This window comes from Chiloscyllium plagiosum, unplaced genomic scaffold (assembly GCF_037043375.1).
Source record: "Chiloscyllium plagiosum isolate Xiang-an unplaced genomic scaffold, Cpla_swu_hap1 HiC_scaffold_15, whole genome shotgun sequence".
Classification (NCBI taxonomy): Eukaryota; Metazoa; Chordata; class Chondrichthyes; order Orectolobiformes; family Hemiscylliidae; genus Chiloscyllium; species Chiloscyllium plagiosum.
The window spans coordinates 19916314-19940653 of NW_028270153.1; the positions used below are offsets into that span (position 1 = coordinate 19916314).

The following is a 24340-nucleotide window of genomic DNA, read 5'->3' on the forward strand; positions in this document are numbered from 1 at the left end:
TCACATGTCTGATTCCATTGTTTTATGAAATGGTTTCTTAGCAAGGAGGGCAAACTTTTGACCATAAAATGGCTTCCTGACAAATTGCAGAGATTTTGACACAATGTTGGGTTTAGAATAATTTTAAGCTGGGAGCAGACTCCTGTTTTTTTACCTTAAGCACAGAATCATTCTGTACCTGAGACTGAAATGTTACCCTAAGGTTGTACTTAATGATTCGAATAATTCTCAAATTAAACATGCCTGCTTTTCAAGGTTGTGATTCAAATTCAAATAAGACACAAGATCTGACTAGATAGAATTGACAGTGGGGCAGTCTTGGTCTGTAAAAACAGCAAGTTAAAGCTTCATCAATATTACCTTTTACAGAATTTACAATTCATAACCAGTAATGGCCACTCAAAATCATCATGAAGTCTCAAAATGCAAATAAATTCAATCCATTGCAAGTAAGCACAGAGTTAATTTTCTACTAGCTTCAGCATTTGCAGCACTACAAAGCAGTCTGTCTGTCTCTCTCTCTCTCTCTCTGTCTCTCTCTAGTGCCCTTTTGAACTCAAAAGTCAGGGACTTTTAACAGAAAAGATGTTTTTCTTTCTGTGTTTGCCTAGTTTGCAAGGGGTAATAAGAATCCACTATAATTGATAGGTCCTAACCATCAATTACAAGGTTTTTGATTGTACCAAGTTGGATTAGATTCCTTACAGTGTGGAAACAGGCCCTTCGACCCACCAAGTCCACACGACCCATTTCCCTCTAACTAATGCACCCAACACGATGGGCAATTTACCTGACCGGCAATCTTTGGACGGTGGGAGGAAAACCGGAGTACCCGGATGAAACCCACGCAGACACAGGGAGAATGTGCAAATGCCACACAAACAGACAGAGAAGGCTGGAATCAAACCTCGAACTCTGGTGCTGTGAGGCAGCAGTGTTAACTACTGAGCCACCGTTCCGCCAGGTGTCACTCAGTGTCCTGTTCACACAGATTCACTGATGTTAAGGCAAATGTTTTTAATTGCCTTACAGCATCCTGTTATAATTTGCTGCGAATAGATGTCTTTCTCTTCTGCACAGCTTGGGTTCCCCCTCTTTTGTTTTATGGTCTGACCCTTCCTGCCTGTCTATTTTCTAGTGTGCAGCAAATGTGTTCTATAATTCAACATTCCATTTTAATCTAAATGTTTAAGGAAAAGATTTAAGACTATAAACTTTCTCATTCCCTCCTTCTCTCATTTCATGACAACTACATAGCTCATAAATATAATTAGTCCTTCAGTCGATTTGTATTCTCAATAAGCAAGTGCCTCCTCTGCAAGTCATTGTCCGAAGGAGCAGAAAGATACTGGATTTCAGCATGGACATTCAGGCATGGATGAGCAGAGATAGACAAAGGTCAATTAACCAGATTCCTCTTTGGCTTAGATGAAAAGCCATGTACGGTCCATTTCATGCATAAGCAGATGACAACGTATATTCCTAGGATGAGACCAAGGACAATCAGTGAGTCCCACACAATCCATCCACACAGCAACCATAGCCAGCAAGTAACACTCCATTCACATGAGTCGGAAGATGGTGGGGCAGGTATCTTCCCTGTGCCTTGACCCGCTTTGTTGATAACATCCGTATCGTCCATAATATCTTTCGAGAAATCATCGACGCAGATGCAACATTGGAGGCCAATGACTGAATAAACGCCTCCTTCTTTAGCAAGGAGGAAATCTAGCACTAGCCGATTCTTAAGCGTCATCATCCAGGTCTCCTGAACTCTGAACAAAGCTCGGGAGAGTAATGCCTGGATACGCAATGTGAGTAGTTTAAACAAGTTTCAGCTGCAATCATAACTTTCAATGGTATCAGCACAGATTTAATTTGTACAGTCACATTGGAGTTTTAGCCAGGCTGAGATATCACAGAGGGGTCACAGTTACATCTGGGTGTATGTACTTGGGTTGGATTCTCATCAGATGCCTCTATCAGTGCTAACACTTGGACTGTGAGACGCACACAAGCTTGCAATGTCCTTTGTAGAGCCATGTTGAACGTCCTTCTCCCTTTACTGCAGTTTCAGTTGTCAAAAGAACTTGATAATGACCTTTTCAGCGGGGGCCCGATTTTTCCCAATTAAAAAGTCTTTCAATAGTACATCGTCACCAGAGTTAACACCTTTCAACATTGGAGCTCTTTCTTATTTCCCCGGTACTCGATAGGCTTCTTTGACCTGATGATTTGGAGATGCCGGTGTTGGACTGGGGTATACAAAGTTAAAAATCACAACGTGTGACTATAACCTGGTGTTGTGTGATTTTTAACTTTGACCTGATGATGAGTTAGCTTTGGTTAGCTTAATCAGGAACCTGTGTATTTCTTCTACCACAACATGCACATCAACACGTATTGGGCAGTTAAGGTGCAGACCAGGAAGTCCTCAAGGGCTTTCCAGAAATCAGTTCAGCCACCAAGAATTCAGTCTTTTTCTGTGTCATGGTTCTCATATTAAAAAAGGGCAATTGGGAGCACTTGCAGCCAATTAAGGCCCGTTTCTTCTACCAACTGGCTGAGCTGACCTTTTAAAGGTACCATTGGCATTTTCTTTAATTCTCGCTGCTTGGGGATGGTTGGCACAATGGATTTTTTGATTCATATTCAAACTCTTACATAGTGCCTTGCTTACTCTGCACAGAGGCGGGGGGCCATTACCAGAAGAGACCTTAACTGGTATTCCAAATCTGGGCATGATTTCCCTTAACAGAATTTTACAAGTAGTTGTTGCTGTGTAGTCAGTACGGGGATAAGCTTCAATCCATTTACTAAATATATTGATTATCACTAAGCAATACTTATAAGAGATAAGCAAGGATACCACAGAATGGGAGGTATAGTGTTGCACGAAGACATCAAAAGGCAGTATAACAGTTTGATTTTCCAGAACAAAAAATATTCTGCCAATACAACATTTTCCCTTCTTAAAAGAGAATTCAATTGGCAATATTTTAATATTTCTATATGAAGAACAGATGCTAAGTCTTTAATTATCAAATCTTTAAGCAAAACTTTACCCACTGAAAATTCCTTGACAAAGATTTAATTTCACCCTAAAGTTAGTTTGGAAAACATCAATTGTACACAGAGAGCTAGACTAACAATTTAAACTGATCCGTTAAATTATTTCCATTTAAACTAAGGTGAGACAAAATAAATTGATAATCAGATTAGTTTAATGGTTCCTATTTTATTAGAATAAGTATGATTACATAGGTATCTACTCAAGCTGTTACAATCTCAATAAAAAATGTCAGCAATTTTTGAGAAGATTTGTCAGTGGCAAAAAGATGTTCCCTACACCCAAAATTTTCTTTCAAGTGTGTGAAGACATCATTGCTAACTTCATACATCAAACCCAAACAAAATTACACATTCTAAAAACTGGTGTCACTGATAAGAATACTCTCAGCATTTTCAGTTACCTATTAAACACTGAACTCTCCAAGTGAACTCCATTTGACCATGAGAAACTGGCTTATAGTTTAGATCCAACTTATAATAAATTGTGTTTCAACTGGTTCAGGTGTCTGTAACTATAGCAACACCCTATTCTTTATGTACAATGAACTCTTTTTGTCGGCTTGAATAAGTTATAAGTTATTTCTAATTCTAACATATGTTTTATGTAATGGGAGAGAATTCAGTGACAAATCACAAAAAACACACACAAAATTGCAAAATGGGTCAAAAGTAAGTAGGAAGTTGAAATGAATCAAATAGTGTGGAATAAACTGAACAATATTTACCAATGAACACAGTCCACAGACTTCACAGCAACAAACCCAAACAAGCAGACAAAATGTGACCAGCAACCCTAGTCACTCCCTCCTACAAAGACGACATCTTGGAGATGACTGCCAGATGACTCAGACCTCTTGGCATCATGGTAGCCCACAAACCCACCCTCACACTAAAACAACTAATGAACTCGAAAGACACCATACAGACAAGCAAAACTAATGTCCTTTATAAAATACCTTGCAGGAACTGTAACAAACACTACATTGGACAAACAGGCAGTCAAATGCTAATATAGGAGACCAGAGCCCAGGTATTCAACTAAGAAAGACCTATTTCAGCCCATCCAAAATTGCTCACCATCTACAATCCACTAGGCAGATAATGAAGTAATACTTGCAGCTGCACCTGCACCACCAACACCTACTAGCTTAAAAAACATATCCTCAATACTCATGATGCAGGCTGTGTACAACATGTCCAGTATCAAAAGATGAATTATGACAACCCACCAAAGCATCTTAGCATAATTTGCTATAATCCAATACATAGGAAGTGTGCAGCTGAGACAATAACTCCAAATCTTCAACATCATTCCTTCACCACTGCTGAATCTGGGACTCTTTACCTAACATTGAGACATGAACCCTACCACATAAACCGGAGTATGTGTCAGTGATGCATACATCCAAGACAATGAATTTTAAAATATCAAAATGGTCTGTTATGACACTCAGTGCCTTCTCAAGTCTCCAAATGCTCATTCTAATCATGGCACAGTTATGACCAACATGAGCTTGTAATCACAGAAAATTGACAGTGAGAGATTCAAAAAACACCAGTAAAAGCAGAGGAAAAAAACACAGCACACCAGTATTTGAATGAATAATAAAACAAAGAACTGTGGATGCTGGAAAACTGAATAGTGGAGTCCATTCTAAACAACAGGTGGAGGAGGTATTCTCCCTAGCATTATAATGTGGGAAGTTCTGTACACTCAAACTTTTGAGAAGATAACAGTAGCATTTTTAATATTTCATTAACTGTTTTTCTCTCCAGACTGGCCGAGTTTCCCTTGTAATTTCTGCTTTTGTTTCAGAATTTCAATTCTTACAACACAGCGGTAAACCCTTATATCAATTAAACCAAACACATTCAAAAGCTTACCTCTCCCGTAATCTGTTAAAAGTATGGAATGACAGAACTACCTAAATTCCACTATTATAGAAAAAAATAACAATTTTATTCTTTATCTCTAAAATAAACATTAAACAACGACTATTTATAACTCTAAGCCACCTTTCTCCCACTCTATAACAATATACTGATCCAATAAAGCCCCTATTAAATTTACAGCAACTCAATTTTCAAAACGAGACAGCAACTGTCATCTCCAGTGTCGATCTTTCTCAGTTTGTAGATCTCCCTGGTCGTCTTCTGCTGCACATATTTTTCACATGAAAAAAAACGTACCTTTTACAAAGTGTGTGTTTTCAGATAATCTGTCTGAAAATGGCAGATGGCAAGCTTTGAGAAGATTTGTAGTTTAGGTTGAGGTTTGGGATATCGGTTTGCTTGCTGAGCTGGAAGGTTCATTTCCAGACGTTTCATTACCCTACTAGGTAACATCTTCAGTGCACCTCAGGCGAATCAATGCTGAAAATTCCTGCTTTTTATTTATATGTTTGGGTTGGTGATGTCATGTCCTGTGGTGATGTTATTTCCTGTGAAGTCACTTCCTGTTCCTTTTCTCAGTGGGTGGTGGATGTGAGTTTAACTTGATGTGTTTGTTGATAGAGTTCCAGTTGGAATGCCATGCTTCTAGGAATTCTCATCCGTGTCTTTTTGTTTGGCTTGTCCTAGGATAGGTGTGTTGTCCCAGTCGAAGTGGTGTCCTTCCTCATCCGTATGAGAGGATACTCGTGAGAGAGGGTCATGTCTTTTTGTGGCTAGTTGGAGTTCATGTATCCTGTGGCTAGTTTTCTGCCTGTTTGTCCGATGTAGTGTTTGTTACAGTCCTTGCACAGTATTTTGTAAATGACATTAGTTTTGCTCATTGTCTGTATATGGCAGATGGTGCTCTTTCAGGCTAACTGTCCAAAATGCCTGCTTTTTATTTTATTTTATTTTTTCATTTTCTTTTTTTTTCTCTTTTTTAGGGTAGGGACTAAATCAAAATAGAATTGGAGGGAGAAATAATCTTCTGGATTTTTTTTTCTTTTTTTTTCCTTTCTTTTTTTAACCCCCACACTACCACCTAAGTGCGGTAGTGCTTATTTTTTCCCCACAAAGCTGTTTTTTATTTTTTTTTATTTTTCCCCAGCACCCATGGTGTGTGTGTGTGCAGGTGTGAGACACAGTGAAAGACACAAAGTGCACGAATCTTTATTCAATTTCCACCACCAGGAAGATAGGAAAACACCCGGGTGGCCAGTGACAAACACTGCCCTTCACATCAAAGGGCAACGCGTGCTCCTTCTCCAAGGACACCCAGGGCCTGCTTTTTATACCCCAAACATCAGATCATCTAATTGGTTCAATGTTAAAACAGTACAATTCAAATTTGATTGGGTTTTGGTATCTTGGGGCATAATTTAAACTGATTGGTTAAATTCAAACTGCTGTGAAATCAACTGGCATCTAGTTTACAGCCAAAATGTTACATCTTTCAATTTTCCAGCACACTGACATGAAAGCGCTTGCCAGCTTTGACTCTCTCAAGGGTACAACACGCACCTTCAACTTCATAACACAATCAACTACTTACAAATTTACCTCTTCCCTAATAGAATTTAATTTGGCCATCTTATCTGCTTGAGACCTATTTTTCAGTCAAGGTATATTTAATACTTGACATTTATCAACATTAAATTTTAAATACCACTTGTCTATCACATTTCAAGTCACTCCAAATCTTGTCATACACCTTTCACTTCTTTACTAACTTTATTGCTCTCCATGTTGTGTGTCAGGAAGTTTAATTATCTCAATATCCATACAGTTGATGAACATGTTTTAAAGCTAGATTTCATTTAACAAGCATCCTCCAGTAAACTGTATAGCTATCAAGTGTACTTTAATTAATCCAGTCCCATAATCCATTCTAGACTCCTTCAGATTTAAATTTAATTGGGAGTTTTCATAAAGTTTTATATCAAATGCTTTTCATTCTTCTGGACAGCTATAAATCATTGAAAAAGCCAGTTATCTCACAATATCATTAAAAGCAATCTGAGTGTTTGGAACTTCCCGCATTATAATACTCGGAAGAGTACCACCTCCATTCTGTTACTTAGAATAGATTCCATTATTCAACTTCCTATTGATATAAAACCAACAAGCCTAAACACAAGCAAGCAGTGTTCCTTAAACTGAGCATTTGACAGTATCTAAAATGGTCAGGAAACCAAAACAGCTAACTCCAGTTAAACAAAAAAGGAATCTGCATTCATGTAGAAAACTTGAATATTATATGAAGTCTTTTCACAAATTTAAGCACTGCAGTTACAACCAACGAACCACTGCAACTTATGCACACACACGATTCCATTCAAAGTCAAGGATGCCCAGTTCATTTGTTTTAAAATCATTAAATGACAGATGTTAAAATGATAGCCAAAATATTGGTTCTCTGTTCTTCATAGGGAAAGAAGTGCCATGTAGTATTCACCTGATTTCACACAACCTCTGTTTTTATGAAAAGTGGTGAGCAGTGAACATTGGAAACCATTTGAATACAGTGGGCTGTAGCCGTGCAAAAATCCTCGAACTACCCTTTAGTGGCACTGTGGGAGTACCATTACACAGAATTAAGCTGACAAAGCAGTCACTTCTCAAAGCAGTCTTTCCTCAAAACATCAAGGAGGCGTTGGCTTAGTGGTATATTACCATATTGTTAATCCGGCGATCCAGATAACATTCTGGAGACCCAGGTTCAAATTCCACCAAAGCAGATGGTGGAACTTGAATTCAACAAATATCTGGAATTGAGAATATAGTGATGACTCCATTGTCAATTGTCAGAAAAACAAACATCTGGTTCACTAATGCTCTTTAGGGAAGGAAACTGCCATCTTTACCTGGTCTAGCCTGTGTGTGACACCAGACACAAATGTGGTTGACTCTTAAATGCCTTCTAGGCAATCAGGGATGGGCAATAAATGCTGCCCAGACAGTGGTGCCCTCAACCCGTAAATGTGTAAAGAAAACAAAACCCCTGGAATTAATCACTCCAAACTGCTTTTTAAAATAACTTGTCAAAACTCTACAAGGCCTCTATTCAAACCAGAAGTGCAGTAAGAAAAACTTCCACAATCAGGCCTAAAGCTTAAAATGAATCAGTCTCAACAAATAATGCTGTTTATTTTGAAATTTCAGGGTAATATGGGGGATGAAGCTGGTAATAAAACAAGGCAAGGCAATATTTGTAACAGATGGGTCTCTCAGTTGCTCCAACAAACAACTCAAATTTGTTTCTAAAACAACTTAAGTAGAAGCAATGGAAAAACTTGATAGCAGCACATGACCGAAGCTCTCACTAGAGCAAAAACACAAATTAGTCAGACACAGTAAAAAGTACAAAAGATGGACACGTCTTTTTCAAAATGCTTGATATTTGGTTACTTCAGAAGATATTCTATAACAAACTTAATCCTGGCAAGTGTTTCTGGATGGTCATGAAGACACAGTGGGGCTTAGACAAAAATGATTTATTTCACCACAGTAGAGCCGAAAGCAATTTGTATCCACTTTGGTGAAGAAAACAGCGCATAAATGAAAATCAACCCTTTGGTTGTCTGACAGTATGCTAGCAGATGTTGGAAGCATTTATTTCTCACTAAAAATCAGGCTTCAATCATCTGCAAACTCTGAGCGTGTATTTATTGGTGGACGTGAGCCGTCATCAGTACCGACGCAAAGGAGATTTTAACTTCCAAAGACAACGAGCGGGCAACAAAGTCGATCCAAATGTTCGCTGAGAATATTTCCTCTTTTAAGACGAATAATTCAGCGTTCACTGAAGGCTTCATTTTTGAAATTTCTAATTACATTTGAAACAAGATCGGCGCAAGCTCAGCTGTACTCTCACTGGTAGTTCAAGACCATTTACAAGTCAAGCCACCTGTTTCCATTTTTCAAATTATGACATTAAGTTCAATAATAGTAGTAGCAAGCACTTTGGAGAAAACGGTGGGGTCCATGAACCTGTGAAGCGCCTCTGAACCAGGAATAATCCTTGCCTTGAAGGATCAAGGCGGGCTAGTTGCATGTACACCTAGCCCCTTCCACTTGGAGATGGCCATTCTCCTCAACCCCTGCGCGCTTACTCATCCCCCCCCCCCCCCCGTTATCCAAAAAGGTGATGGGGGAATATTTCTGTTCAAGTCTGGGCCTCTGCCCTTTTTGTCAATGTAGCCATTCACATACAAATCTCTATAAAGCCTTTCTTTACCTCGAACATCAGCCCTAGCAGAATCACCATCGCGACACACGACACGATGTCCGCATGGTTCTGGATCACGAACTCATGACTGAGGACGGCAGGATTTTTGCTTTTCTTCCTCAGGCCCATGACGGCTGACGACCGAAACTACTTTTTCCTCTATTCCACCTACCTTCCCCCGCCCCCCCCCAACCCCGCCAACTACAACGCAAACAAAATAAAACTTTAGTGAAACGGAGGGGGCGGGAAGATAAGAAAACTGGGTCAGGAAGGTGGTTGAAATAAAGAAAATAAAAGCACACCCCGCTCCACTTCCTTCCTCAGGTTCCCTAGCGCCCGCTAAGTCAGATCCTCGCCGGCCGTCTCCCACAACAACTGTACAGCGTTGACGCTACTCGGCCCACCGCTTCGCCGACCATTCCTGACGCCCACGCAGCTCTGACTGGCAGCTGCGGTGACCAATCCGAGCACCGATTGGCCATTGTGCCACGCCTCCTAACGGTCGTTCGGACCCCGTTGGTCGCCAGCTGATAGACAGCCCGGTTAGCCGCTCGCATTGGAAATTTGCGTCCCAACGGCCGACGCCGTACAACCAATCATATGTGAGAACTAGGTCAAACGAATGGAGTGGGTTGAGTCAACCGCTTGGCGTTCAGCGCATGTGCAAATGGCTTCCCAGCAGATGCCAGGTAAAGTGTCAACTGTCAAAGAAGGAAAGGTGTTGCTTGTGTCTTTCAGTATTGTGCCTGCCTGCCTTATTGAGGAGGTATTTCTGACATATATCATACCACTAATTTGAAATTATTTTGTCGTGGCAATAACTTTTCTATTTGTGGCCATCTTTTCTATTTTGTTCAATTTGATACTCGCTTTTCAAACAACAATAATTAAAAAATAACACATTTACATTTCACTCAAAATTCAGTCCACACAGTTTTGTTCTTTAAGGAACTTGCATTAGATGAGACATATACAGGCTCCTTTGACACCTGTGCCAACAGCAACAGTATTGCAAAGTTATTATGCAAGATGAAATTGTGAAGCTTTGTTTGTTTCCTGCAGATGTAGTTGTGGCCAAGAATAGTGTTCAGGTAGGTGAAAACAATGACTGCAGATGCTGGAAGAGCACAGCAGTTCAGGAAGCATCCAAGGAGCTTTTGCCCGAAACGTCGATTTTGAAGCTCCTTGGATGCTGCCTGAACTGCTGTGCTCTTCCAGCACCATTAATCAAGGATGGTGTTCAGGCATGTAACCTCCTATTTTGTAAGAAGTGATTTCTACTTGTGATACCTAATCTATCTGGGGCAATGTGACCTGATGTGAAGACTTGGCTTTTGTTTTGTTAATAACAAACAAATTGCATTGAACACTTTACATAGCATACAAAAAGAGAAACAACTTGATCTAAAAATGAAGGTTAATGATTTAACCAGAGGACAACTAGTTTCTTTTAAACAAAAATAAACTTTCAGATTGTAAGCTCTTCTTTTGTACTGTTTAATCAGGTTTGTGCCAAATGAAATATGCACTGGCATGGTTTTGAGAAAGAAAGGTTACATAGCTGTATTTGTCTGCTTTAAAACATCATGTTTGCTGTTTACATTTTGCTTTAAATTCTCTTTCAAAATGCTAACTTGTTTAATTTTTCAATCATTCACTTAATCATTTGTTTTTGGTGTTTACCATATTTAAAGGCACCAAAGTGAATATTGCAATGTAAATAGCCTATGAGTGTAAAGTTACTGGATTTATAAACATACCACAGCTCAGAATAGTGTGACTTGGGAATGTGCCAGTGACATCTCCTGTCACAGACTTCCAGTCTTGGCTGAGCTGTCAAAGTGATAAATGGAGTATTCCAAATAGTGAGGAAAAACTGAGCAAGTTACAGTAACCTGTAGCTTAGTATGTCATCACCATAGTCCTGGGAATTGTTGAATGCAGAAGTGTCAAAACATTTTGTCTTTGCCTCTGTGTCACATAACTAAAGGCATTGCTGGGTGACATACAACATTCAAATCATTACTATTGTCAATTTGTATATGTGCATTAATAGTTCTAAGTGTGCAATTTATTAATTAATCACTGAGGATGCAGCCTCACTAAAAATATTTTCCTGCAAACTTCAAACCATAAAATTCTATCAGCTTACCAGAAATAAAAGTGCAACAAGAGTTTCTAAGATTTTGCAGGCAGTTCAATATGGACCAATAGCTCTGCATTGGCGACTTCACCTGATATCTCTTGGCTTCCCTCTTGCAGTTTTTCAGGGCAGTTTGAAATATAAAATCATTCACGGGTAAGGAAGGTCTTCCCTAATTTTCCAGTGACCAGGCCCAGCACTGGCCAAATGAAAGTTAAGGGAGAAAGAGCTCAGCTGTATTTGAAATTTGCGTCTTTTGCATGATGGATCCCTACCAAGGTTGTCCTCAATTAAAACCATTTATTAACAGATCAAAAGTAGCTGGGTTAATGATCGTACTGTGAATTCAAATTTCATGATATTTGCTATCAATGATGTTTGTATTGCATTGATCATTGCAACCTCCCCATATCCACAATCCTGTGCAGTTCCTTTCATTTGCTTTCCACCGTGACATTTTCTTCTTTTGTCATTCTTTAAAACAAAGCATTCTTTACATTGTAGTGTCTACTGCTTTATTATTGAAGATACTATCATCAAAGCATCACATTTAATACATTTACTTTGAATATTGTTTGAAGTTGATTTCCAACCTGCTGATGGAAGGGAACTTCCCATTTTAGAACTCTAGTTTCTGGAAAAATCCGTGTTGTAGATCCAGTGTGAAATTTGTTTTTGAAGGGGGTGCAGAATAACCTGTGTTACCGTGTATGCAAAGATCCCAGAGACAACTGCCCATATTTGATGATATCTACTAACACATGCCAAAACACCAGACTGACAGCAATCTAAACATTCCACACCTTATTCTTTCAACAGTTAACATCATTGGGAAAAGTGTTTTTTTTTTAATTAAATCTCTGCAGAGACAAATCTACATTTTTCCTGATGTGGATGAATGTATGTTTGTGTTTGAAGTTTGGGATATTTAGAATGGTAGATATTTATGCTTGCATATTTTAACTTGTGTTAATTAATTTTATATCTTTGCCAAATAAGTTCCATTTTCCCAATCAGCCAAACCTAACATAGATTGACCATATTGGTAACTGGGTAAACCACTTAAATATAAGAGGTGGTCATTGGAGTAGTGGGACTAAAAAGAATTTTAGTGCACTCCTCCAATCTCAGTCATAAGAACATTTGTTCTATTTGTTCTATTGTTCTATTCTTTTGTTCTATTCTTTTGTTCTATTCACGATTTTTAGCAAAATTGCCCTTTTGATATGATGTCTGGATGATACAGCTGAAGTAGTAGCACCTACAATAAAGGGCACTGGAGTGATTTCCCCAATTTGCATTAACTGAAGCTTCACTCGGGCTCCTTGCTGCCACACTTGCTCAAAAAATACTTTCAGTTATTGAAGCCATGTTTAAGCAAATCTGGAATTTTTTTGTGGAAACAAAATTAAACGTCAATGAGCAGTTTATTCTTGTGTAAGTGCTCTTCTGTAATACCGTTGATGACTGTTTTCACTACTTTACTGATAACTGCGAGTACACTGATTACGGCATTAATTGGTGCAGTTGGATTTTTCTCCTGTGTTTTGTGGTAGGACAGATCTGGACTATGTTCCCATATTGAGAAGCAGATGTCTTGTAGCTGTAATGAAATAGTTTAGTTAACCCATTATTCCACAGGAGCCAAACTATTTCATTCTATTAGTAGCTACTGAGCATAAAGATCTATGGCAAGGTGATGTCAGAAAGTGATGGAACCAAGTGAGTATGTAGGGTTCTCAGACTGGCTCTTTCCTACCCACTCTTGTGTACCATATTATCTTCACTCACCTGAGTGTACACCTGATCTTGCTATAAGGAGACTCTTGTAAAGACCTAGGATACCAAGGCAGCAGTCACAAACAGAAGACAAAAAACAAAAGTCTGGAAGAATTCTGAACCTGGAAGATATCAGTCTGATAGCAATGAAGAATTATCCAGGAAGACACCTATGTGTGGTTCAGGGACAGCCCGTCCTGACTCCTGGGTTCAGTGAGCCAGACGAGGGAAGCATCGGAAATTGTGTAGCAGACAAACTCCAGAGGCAGTCCATAGTGCATTCAGGCAGGAAAAGAAACAAAAAGCCCACAGCCAGGAACAAGGCAAACTGCAGACTCATTCAGCAAAACAGTTAAGTGCACATAGGACAAAGCTGTACAACTACACATAGATGGGAAATAAAAGGATACAAAAGAAGTCCACCAACAGAAAGTGTGAGCAGAGACAGGGTGCAATTACTGCCAATATGGGACCCCATTGGTGGGAGTTTTGTCCAGCCAGTCATGCTGAGGGTCGTGACTGCAAGGATGCAGACCACTTTGGAGTTCATTCAGCAACAGAAAAAAGTTAAAACAAATCCTAACAGTATGTAAGTATCTAAGGTTTAGATAACACTAAAGAAGGGGAGGAATTCCTCATGGGGGTCATAACAGACCCAAAAGATGACTTCCAGTACAGTAATAGAACAGACTCACTGAATCAACAAATTAACTACCATGGTGTTGAAATCATAGTTCACAGTGAATAAATTCATATTATTTGGAGTGAAAGATGTCCAGTGTTCTTTCTTTTGGATTCTGCACTATGCCTGAAGCAAGACCTTCTTCAACCATCTGACATTCAGAATAAGGGTCTGGGATTGGTCCCAGATGAATATAAGTATGGATGACTGCTACTCTGCTACAATGGGTGAAAAATCACCAACACTCTGTATGTTATTCCTGATTGTCATGAATCTTTCGTAAGCATTAAAGCTTGTATGGCTTTAAACAATACATCTTTAGCAGTTATAGAAGCAACGAAAGTCAACTCCATTTGCTATGAATTAGACTCCATTTATGAAACTCTCGCCCTGGGATTACAAAATGATAGTACAGATCTTCCCTTTCTCTCAGAAGAGAGGCTAGAGTAAGGAAAAAAAGAAGGCACCAAGAATGAAGGTGAGCAACCAAAATAAACCATTCAAGACTTTTACTTTGCTCCTTCAGAATGGAGTGACAGAGGATGAAGCTACCACTGATGCTGATGATGATGCAGAAGAAAAGGAAAAAATGTAGATTCCCTAGCACTTCAAGGAGTAGCAGCTAAACAAGTGTATATAGTATCTCACTTTCACATGAACACCAGTGAAGTGCCATCACTTTTCGTAGTCAGCAAAGTCACCATAACATTGAGAAGTCTCATTTCAGGGAGTTGAAGATGATCTTCAATCAAGCACAAAGGAGGCCTCAGAACTTTGACACAAACTCAAGAACATTGCAGCTTCAAACAGTTTCGATAGTACTTTACCTCTACTTACAGAAATCAGTTGGATGAGAAAGATCATAGAACATAGAACAATACAGCACAGAACAGGCCCTTCAGCCCACGATGTTGTGCCGAACATTTGTCCTAGTTTAAGCACCTATCCATGTACATATCCAATTGCCGCTTAAAGGTCGCCAATGATTCTGACTCTGCCACTCCCACAGGCAGCGCATTCCATGCCTCCACCGCTCTCTGGGTAAAGAACCTACCCCTGACATCCCCACTATAACTTCCACCCTTCACCTTAAATTTATGTCCCCTTGTAACACTCTGTTGTACCCGGGAAAAACGTTTCTGACTGTCTACTCTATCTATTCTTCTGATCATCTTATAAACCTCTATCAAGTCACCCCTCATCCTTTGCGGTTCCAATGAGAAAAGGCCTAGCACTCTCAACCTATCCTTGTACGACCTATTCTCCATTCCAGGCAACATCCTGGTAAATCTCCTTTGCACCCTCTCCAAAGCTTCCACGTCTTTCCTAAAATGAGGCGACCAGAACTGCACACAGTACTCCAAATGTGGCCTTACCAAGGTCCTGTACAGCTGCAACATCACCTCACGACTCTTGAATTCAATCCCTCTGCTAATGAACGCTAATACACCATAGGCCTTCTTACAAGCTCTATCCACCTGAGTGGCAACTTTCAAAGAGCTATGAACATAGACCCCAAGATCCCTCTGCTCCTCCACCTTACTAAGAACCCTACCGTTAACCCTGTATTCCGCATTCTTATTTGTCCTTCCAAAATGGACAACCTCACACTTGACAGGGTTGAACTCCATCTGCCACTCCTCAGCCCAGCTCTGCATCATATCTAAGTCTTTTTGCAGCCGACAACAGCCCTCCTCACTATCCACAACTCCACCAATCTTCGTATCGTCTGCAAATTTACTGACCCACCCTTCGACTCCCTCTTCCAAGTTATTAATAAAAATTACAAACAGCAGAGGACCCAGAACGGATCCCTGCGGAACTCCACTTGTAACTGGACTCCAGGCTGAATATTTACCATCTACCACCACTCTCTGACTTCGACCGGTTAGCCAGTTCTCTATCCAGCTGACCAAATTTCCCACTATACAAAGCCTCCTGACTTTCCGCATAAGCCTACCATGGGGAACCTTATCAAATGCCTTACTAAAATCCATGTACACTACATCCACTGCTCTACCCTCATCCACATTCTTGGTCACCTCCTCAAAGAATTCAATAAGACTTGTAAGGCAAAACCTACCCCTCACAAATCCGTGCTGGCTGTCCCTAATCAAGCAGTGTCTTTCCAGATACTCATAAATCCTATCCCTCAATACCCTTTCCATTACTTGCCTACCACCGAAGTAAGACTAACTGGCCTGTAATTCCCGGGGTTATCCCTATTCCCTTTTTTGAACAGGGGCACAACATTCGCCACTCTCCAGTCCCCTGGTACCACCCCTGTTGACAGTGAAGATGAAAAGATCATTGCCAATGTTCTGCAATTTCCTCTCTTGCTTCCCACATAATCCTAGGATATATCCTGTCAGGCCCAGGGGACTTTTCTATCCTCAAGTTTTTCAAAATGCCCAACACATCTTCATTCCTAACAAGTATCTCCTCTAGCTTATGATAATGTGCAAACAATGACAGGATAAAGACAGGAAAAACCTCAAACATTTGAAACAGCCATCAGAAGAGTTCAGCATTTGCAAACAGCTGTGAAATATTATCCAGTGAAAAGATTAGAGAAATTTAGAGTCCCTATTTTGCCTGGAAGCCAAAGAGAGTCTGATCACAAAGCCATGGATGTGCTCAGGGCTTCTTCCAGGAAAGAAGCATAGGCCCAAACTACAGAGCTTCTATAGCTGAGAAGTACCTCAGTTAGGGTGGCACAGTAGCTCAGTGGTTATTGGGAGGCCAGGGCTATTCTCTACACCATGGCTGATGACTCTACTACACAATCCTGCTGACTGAGGCTGGGGCCAGATATAATGATTCCTTTCAGTTCCCCTCCTTCTATAAGCACAGTCAATGGCTGGTAGTGCTTGACTGGGTGCTTAGTTGGGGTTAAAGATGACACTGGCATCAGGGATCTCAGAAACTCCTGACAATATTAAGTACTATAGTGAAAGGGAAGACACGATGAATGGGGAGTCATGGGAGTGTGGAGCCTATGTAATGAAATGGGTTTTAAATAAAAGCATGAGCATTATCACAAGGAATTGTGGAGAAAAACCCTCCATGAAACTCGTCAAAATTGACATTGAGCTGATCGCTGATAAAATTCAGCCCATTAAAAAGTAAGCAACATTTGAAGAAGACTAACTACCTGAGAGGTACTACTGAACTAAAAGCCCAGCTATTTGTAGTCACACTGCATTACCAACTCTCAAAAGACTGAAAAGGAGCAGTTTCTTTGGGAAGTAAAATAATTGTAGTAGCTACTTGATAAGGTAACAAAAGAAAATGAAGACTGCCAAGCCTCACATTCCAACATTAGTGACCCTCTGGCACAGGTTCAAATGAACATAAGCGACAAGAGTGCGAATGAACATAACTGTTGTGCCAAGAGAAAAAGAGAAGCTGAAAAAGAAAAAAACGTATAAAGATTTCTACAAATTCAGTCAAAAGACAGCTATTACTCTGAAGGAATTGACAGAAGAAAGAAACGCCCTGATGATGGAAGAGGACTCTGATATTGAAATTTTCAACACTCAGAAGCCATAGTGAAATATTATCTGAGGAGCTAAACTGCTGCAATCATATTTTTAAGGCCTTTCATGTTTGAAAAAAATAGCCTTTTTGAGAGAACTGAAATCCTTGTTTAAGTTTGTGGAGGACGACCCTGAAAAATCAAACCTTCATTAAAAAAGAAAAAAATCAACTCAGAAATTATTTATGACCCTTTCTTAGGAAGGAATTAGAAATAATATGCGGGAAGTTGTGGAACCAATGTATGTTGTATATTGTGCTTTGTTTGATTAGTTGTGTCAATGTTCATTGAAAACCAGCTCTCACTACAGCTCATGGCATGGCTAATTCTAGACCACAGGGCTTCAGCATTAGAATCATGATACTTTCTAAGCCCCGTAGCATTTGATGTGGCCAGTGGATTAGTCTATTCTTGATATCACATGGCGAGTGGGTATAATAAATTCGTTAAGAACTGACATTTGTGTTGGCGGTTATCTCAAGAGTTCGACTGAACTTCTAGTTGATGTTGGTTGTAAACACAAAGACTGATATCTTCCAGCTTAAATTCATAATTGCTAGCAGACTAAAGACTGGATGCTCTGATCCTTCTTACCAGTCTCCAAATCTCAATGCACACAGTCTTCACTTTCACCTTTGTCCTCAAGTTCCATTTTAAGTATCCCACTTGCGTTCTTTGTTGCACCTCACCGATCTGAGTACTAATACTCTGCCTCTGCTCGTCAAACCTTATTCATTCACAAGTCTTGATGCACTACCTTATCCCATCCACCTAATTGAATCCCAGAGTTTTTGTAGCTTTCTTCTCCCACCTTAGTGTGAAGGAAGTTCATTAAAAATTTTAAACTGAAAGAACCACGAACGTTGGAAATCAGAAACAAAAGCAGAAATTGCTGGAAAAGCTGAACAACTCTGGCAGCATCGGTGGAAACCATCCACAGATACTGCCAGGCCTGCTGAGGTTTTCCAGCAATTTCTGTTTTTGGCAGTAAAAATGTCTATTGAATGCGTTGTTCATGTTTACAATACTGCTGTATGGCACATGCATTGTACATTCAAGAATGAATTTCACTGACAATTTATAGAAATAGATCAGAAGATTTAGCATTTTATTGTTAGTTGTATTGATTAAGTACAGATCATTAAAAGTTATCATTATGGCAATATTCCACAGGATTCACAAGTATGAATTCAGCTACTCATCAGCAATTGAGCCAATTAATCCACAATGCCATTAACTCCATTCCAGATTCATATCAAGAAAATAAATGTATTCTAATTATTCCTTAATCTGTGTGATGGATTTTTGCCCCCCTTCTTTAAATTTAATGGGATTTTTACTTCTTTTGGCAGAATCCTTTTTATAAATATCTCAATTTTTTTTCTTATTTTTAGAAAACAAAGGATGCTCACCCTAGGATTTCCAGGTGAAAAACTATAGACATCTCCAGAACATCTTATAATGCATTTCTGCGATAAGTCAGGAAAAAGTGCTGAAATATAAAACATCCATTACACACCTCAACTTCCATCAGTGCTCTATCTGACATCAGCGCTGCATCTGTGGCAAGCCAGAGTGCCCATGAATGAAGCGCAGGTCTCTGAGTGTGGAATATACTACACCACAAGAATATTTTACTTTTACAAGACAAGAAAAGGACAGGATTCTCAAGTCTTCTTTACTCCTGGTTAGAAATTTATAATTGTTCCAAAGTTATAACTTATTATGAATGAATTATTAAATCAATCATGTTAAATTCCAGACTTTTCCAAGACAAATCTTTTAACTGGTTCTTTTTCTATATTAGGAGAAATCACAGCAACAATTGCCTTTTTTGAAAGCATTTGCATTTTAAGAAATTATGTTTTAAAAGTTGTGAGAAAATTAAATTAACATATTCTAGAAACTGGAAAATGGGAACAGATGCCACAAGGTCAGAACATATAACGTATAATGAAAACACATTTTCCTATAATGTATTTCTTTGAATGTAATAATAAATTAAATCACCAAAGTCTCACAAATAATTTTCTAATTTTCAATATGCCTTAATCTTATTTGACTAACTTATCAAACTGGTAGTTCCTCGATCAGAAAATTTAACTGAAAATTTGGAGTTGAATAAGAGTCTTAGATTAGTCTAGCCATTAGGATTGGGAGCCAATTATCAACTATTGCTCCTACAGCACTTCCAAGGAAAATAATTTAGCAGCTCCTACAACAATAAACTTTGAGCTTGATCAATAATATTAAATAAAAAGAAGTAATCATATTGAACTACAATAAATAACTTCCTTTTCTTTATAAATCAGCCTCACTCTGAAGATCTTTCTATATTAGGAAGAGTCAAAAAAGCGTTGTCAGGAAATTAGCTTGTTAATAGTTTAGGAAAGATTTTTAATGAGCATAATATGATAAATATAACAGAATATGGAAAATATTTCAAAAAATGCAGTGTTACAGTGGTCATGGTATGTTGGGTCAAAATCAAACCAATGTTAGGTGCTTTTCACAAGGTAGAAACATTACTAAGAGACTGACCAAAGGGCATTGGTCACACACCTACCTCGTGGTTCCACAGCAGCACTAGCTAGAAGCATTAATATGGTTTAGCTGTCTGTCTGCTCTCTGCTGTCCTAATGCCAGTTCAGTAACCAGTCAACCAGAGGTACGGCCTCTGTTAGTGCCCATGCCCCAGGCAGAGGGTCTGCAATCAGGGTGACCATGAAGAAGGTGGAGGAAGGATCACTGGTGGATCAGGCCTTTTTCATGAAGAAAGCTCACAACCTTCAGGAGCGTGAAACAATGTGAGTGTCTCCTGAAGATATTTCAAGAGAGAGGAATGGAGTTCTTCTCTCCATCCTGTCTGCGGTACCACTGTTTGTTCTCCTTGCACAGTGGAATTGGGTTGTTCCAATCTTTATGTACAGCCCCTGCCTCCCAGCAGCAGATGTCCTGATCTTCTTGAGAATGGATGTACAGCGTGAAGGGAGCAGCAGCAATGGAATGGACCCCTTTGGAATCTACATCAGCAAGTAGCAGATCAAGGTGACCCTGAAGGTGTACATTAGTGGGAACATACTCTATCCACCCCCTAGTTTCACAGTTGGTGGGTTCCAAGGATACGTATCTTATGTGAAGCAGCCTAGAGACTGCTGAATGTGTAGAAGTCAGGGAATGTAGCAACAGACTGAAAAATTACCCTTTGCAGGAACTGCAAACAGTAGGGCCATCTGACCAAGGTCTGCAAGAAGACCAAGAGCTGCAACCTGTGTGAGGGAAGCAGTCCATCTGTACAGGCTTGCCCAAGATGGGGAGGGGACACATACGCTCAGATGTCTGGAAGTGGCAATGAGAGGTATGGACCCACAAAGGTGCCACCGTCCAGCAATAGAACTGAAATGAGGAACACCCAGAAGGAGGGACAGAGAGCAAAGGAGGAAAAGCTAGCTATCATGGATGCATAGCAAGTGACCCAAACTCCACCTGAACAGATGGAGTCAATGGAGGAGGAGGAAATGAAGAAGGCAGGGGAGTGGATACCAGTGAGAAACAACCCCAAAAGGGAAACATGTCAAACCTCTGTAGGCCCACAGCAAAATGGCAAGAGGAAGCTGCATGATGGACACACTAGCAGCTCCTCTGACAACGAAAATATGCTGAGGGATGGCCACCACAAGTGAAAAAAGGCACAGCACCACAGGGGAGAAGGAGAGGAGCAGCACCACCAAATGCAGAAACGTTGGACACCTGGTGAAGCCCAACCTCCAGCTGTCAGGTTCCAAGGGGTACCCACTGCACCATCGCTGCAGCCAACTGGAAGTAGTGATGCTCCAAATCAGGAGCAGACCTCAACATTTCCTTTGTTGGACTTCAAACTGGACCTTCTTGGCTTTGCTCTCACCCCAACGACGCCTGATCAGGGCAATCCCCCCCAGGGAGGAACATGATGGCTACGTCAGTGCTGACAATGTCCAGCGTACTGTGAGGATGCAGGGAGTCCCTCTGTGACAAAACCGTAGGTGAATGGACTTTGGGTCAATGGGTAATTCTATAAACTCTCAAAATGGGTATTAAAATTGCCAGTATTAACATGAGTGGCATTAAATCTAATATGCAATGTATTTCCACACTGGCTTACATGGTCAATGTCAAAGGGGAACTCCAATGTCTGTAGAAGAGCAGGATGCTGCACCTCAGAAGCTACAGGAAATGGTCGAGCTTCTGAGCCCACGGGCCATTGATCTGGTTGGGAGAGAAGCAATAGCTGATTCTCATGCCCTGGGTATTCTGCTGCAAGGAGGCAACTTCACCATCTATGAAGTTGAGGAGGAGGTGGTGGGTGGGTGCCTCCTCATACTAGATGTTATGTGCAGAAGTGCTGGCTGAGACTAATTAATATATCTATGCCTTGGTGGTAAAGAGCAAGTGGATGGTTGTCCTGCAGCAACTCCCACGGCTGCTGGCGATATCCAGACTGGTCATTCTGGCCAGTAATTTCAACTGCATCATCAATGCAGAGAGACAATCTGGAGGGGCTGACAGCAAATCAAACGCCACGTCCATATTTCTGAATGGAAATAGTTACAGTCGCCAAACTGCACAACATCTTCACAATTCGTACAGATGGAACTCAGTGTAGATACACCTGTCCATAGCCCGATAGGTTGATCTGCTCAAGTGTAGATTTCCTGTTTGTGTCCCACACACTCTTGATCAGATCCACCAATTTCAAGCTAGTATTCTTTTCTGACCACTGCGTCTGCTGGCTGACTGTCAACAGGACAACCAACGCAAGAGAATGTGGAAGCTAAATGTGAAAACATTGAAGCGCTGAAAAGGGATTACTCAGGTTGGCGAACCATGAAGCAACTCTTTCAGTCTCAAATGGACTGGTGGGAGACAGCCAAGGGGAACATCAAGAAGTTATTTATCCCCATCGGCAAGAGAGAGATGGGGAAACTGTCCAATCTCTAGAAAACCATGCAGAACCTACTCCTGCTGCAGACAATGGAGATCGATGTCATGGAGAATCTCCAGAAGGTGAAGAGCCAGAAAGTCTCAGTCTTTGCCTCAGAGGTTACCAAGATAATCTTCTGGTCTAGGATTTGCACCATGGAGCAGGATGAGATGTGCTTATGCTTTTCTTCAGAAGGTGCACAGGGAAACCACTGTGATCAGAAATCTGAAGGAAGAAGTCGATTTGGTAACGTCATCACAGGATAACATCCTGAGGATCAGCAAAACGTTTAATGCTGCTCTATATGGCGCAGCCCACAAACAGCGCAGCTTCTCAGTCATTCCTGTCCTCTGTTACAGAGGCCCTAGATGGCAGCATGTGGAAGAGTCTGGACCAACCATTGTCTCTGGATGAGCTGACCAAGGCCTTTGATTCTTTAACAAAGAGTAAAACCTGGAAGCGATGGCTTACCAGCCAAATTGCATTCAGCTCTGTGGGAAGTGGTTGGCCAGGACTTGCTGGAGGTGTATGTATGAATCCATGAGGAAAGGTATCATCATCTCCATCTACAAGCGGAAGGGGGAGAGGGACGAAATTGGAAATTGGCAACCGATTTCATTGCTGTATGCAGATTACAAAATCCCATATAAGGTCATAGAATTATAGAATCCCTTTGTGTGCAAGCAGGCCATTCAGCCCATTGAGTCCGTACGGTCCCTCCAAAGTGCAGCCCACTCTGACCCAACCCCCTACCCAATTCCTGTAAACCTGCATTTTCCATGGCTAACCCACGTAGTCATGGGATATGTCAGGTCTGCTCTAGGATCAATGATTCATCCAGACCAACCTGTGTTGTGCTGGACAGGATGATCTCTGAGAGCTTTGCACTCCTCAGGGATACAATCGCCTACATGCAGGACAGGGGGTTGGATTCCTGCCTCATCAGCCTGGATCAGGAGAAGGCCTTTGACAGGATATTACACACCTAAATGTGGGATGTCCAAAATGGGCTTTGAGGAGGGAGTTTACAAGTGGATCTGACTGGTTTACACGAAAATTGTTAGTGCGGTCTCAATTAATGAGAGGGGATCAGAAGGTTTGCCAACCAGATCTGGAGTCAGGCAGGACTGCCCTCTCTCTGCTGCCTTGTTTGTGTGTTGCATAACGTCTTTTGCCAAGTCCTCCAGGAAGGATATGAGCCTGAGAGGGGTGACTATTCCAGGTAGTGGAGGCCTTCAGGTCAAAGCCTCCCCGTAAATGGATGATGTCACCGTTTTCTGCTCAGATCCACGATCAGTGTGCAGACTCAAAAGCATCTGCAATTGTTTCCAACTGGCCTCGAGAGCCAAGGTAAATTGAGGCAAGAGTGAGATCATGTTCTTTGGGAACTGAGCCAACCAATCCTTTATCCCCTTCACCCTGTCAGGACAGATTACCTGAAGGTGCTGAGAATATGGTTCAGTGGGGCCGGGCATGTGCAACAACTTGGGAGAAGCGCATTGACAAGGTGAGGCAGAAACTGGTCTTCTGGGAGCACCGCTAGCTCTCCATTGAAGGTAAAAACCTGGTCATCAGTTGTGAGGCACCCTGTCTCTTGTGTATGTGGTATAGTGGCGCTTCTCAGAACCTGCACTATTGCATTCACCTGAGCCATCTTCCACTTGATTTGAAGGTCTAAGATGGACAATGTATGCAGAGACACATGGACAAAGCTCTGGATTAGGAGTTACCCAACACTGCCCTCATCCTGATGACCAGCTTCGTATATGGCTGCATCAATTTGTGTGTAGACCCTCGGTACACAAACAAAATGTCACTTCATACTGAGGTTCTACCTATTCCTGGTGTTGGAAAGGATGAGTCTGGCCTCATTACTGCAGATCGCTTCAAATAGTTGGACCATTCATAGAGTCATAGAGATGTACAGCACGGAAACAGACCCTTCGGTCTAACCCGTCCATGCCGACCAGATATCCCAAATTAATCTACTCCCACCTGCCAGCACC

General features: G+C 40.8%; 1 protein-coding gene across 2 annotated transcripts in view; it reads right to left on the reverse strand.

The window, feature by feature from the left end:
* Window positions 1-9640, reverse strand: part of LOC122560232 (translocating chain-associated membrane protein 1-like 1) — a 99465-nt gene extending 89825 nt beyond the window's left edge. The window contains exon 1 of one of the 2 annotated variants that reach the window (XR_006314705.2): window positions 9242-9640. Coding sequence is in view for 1 of the 2 variants with exons in the window: in XM_043710705.2 (XP_043566640.1) it covers window positions 9242-9361 (120 nt within the window). In the remaining variant the exon portion in view is untranslated. The remainder of the gene's footprint in view (window positions 1-9241) is intronic. The other variant, XM_043710705.2, reaches the window with a different exon arrangement.
* Window positions 9641-24340: the final 14700 nt, after the last annotated feature.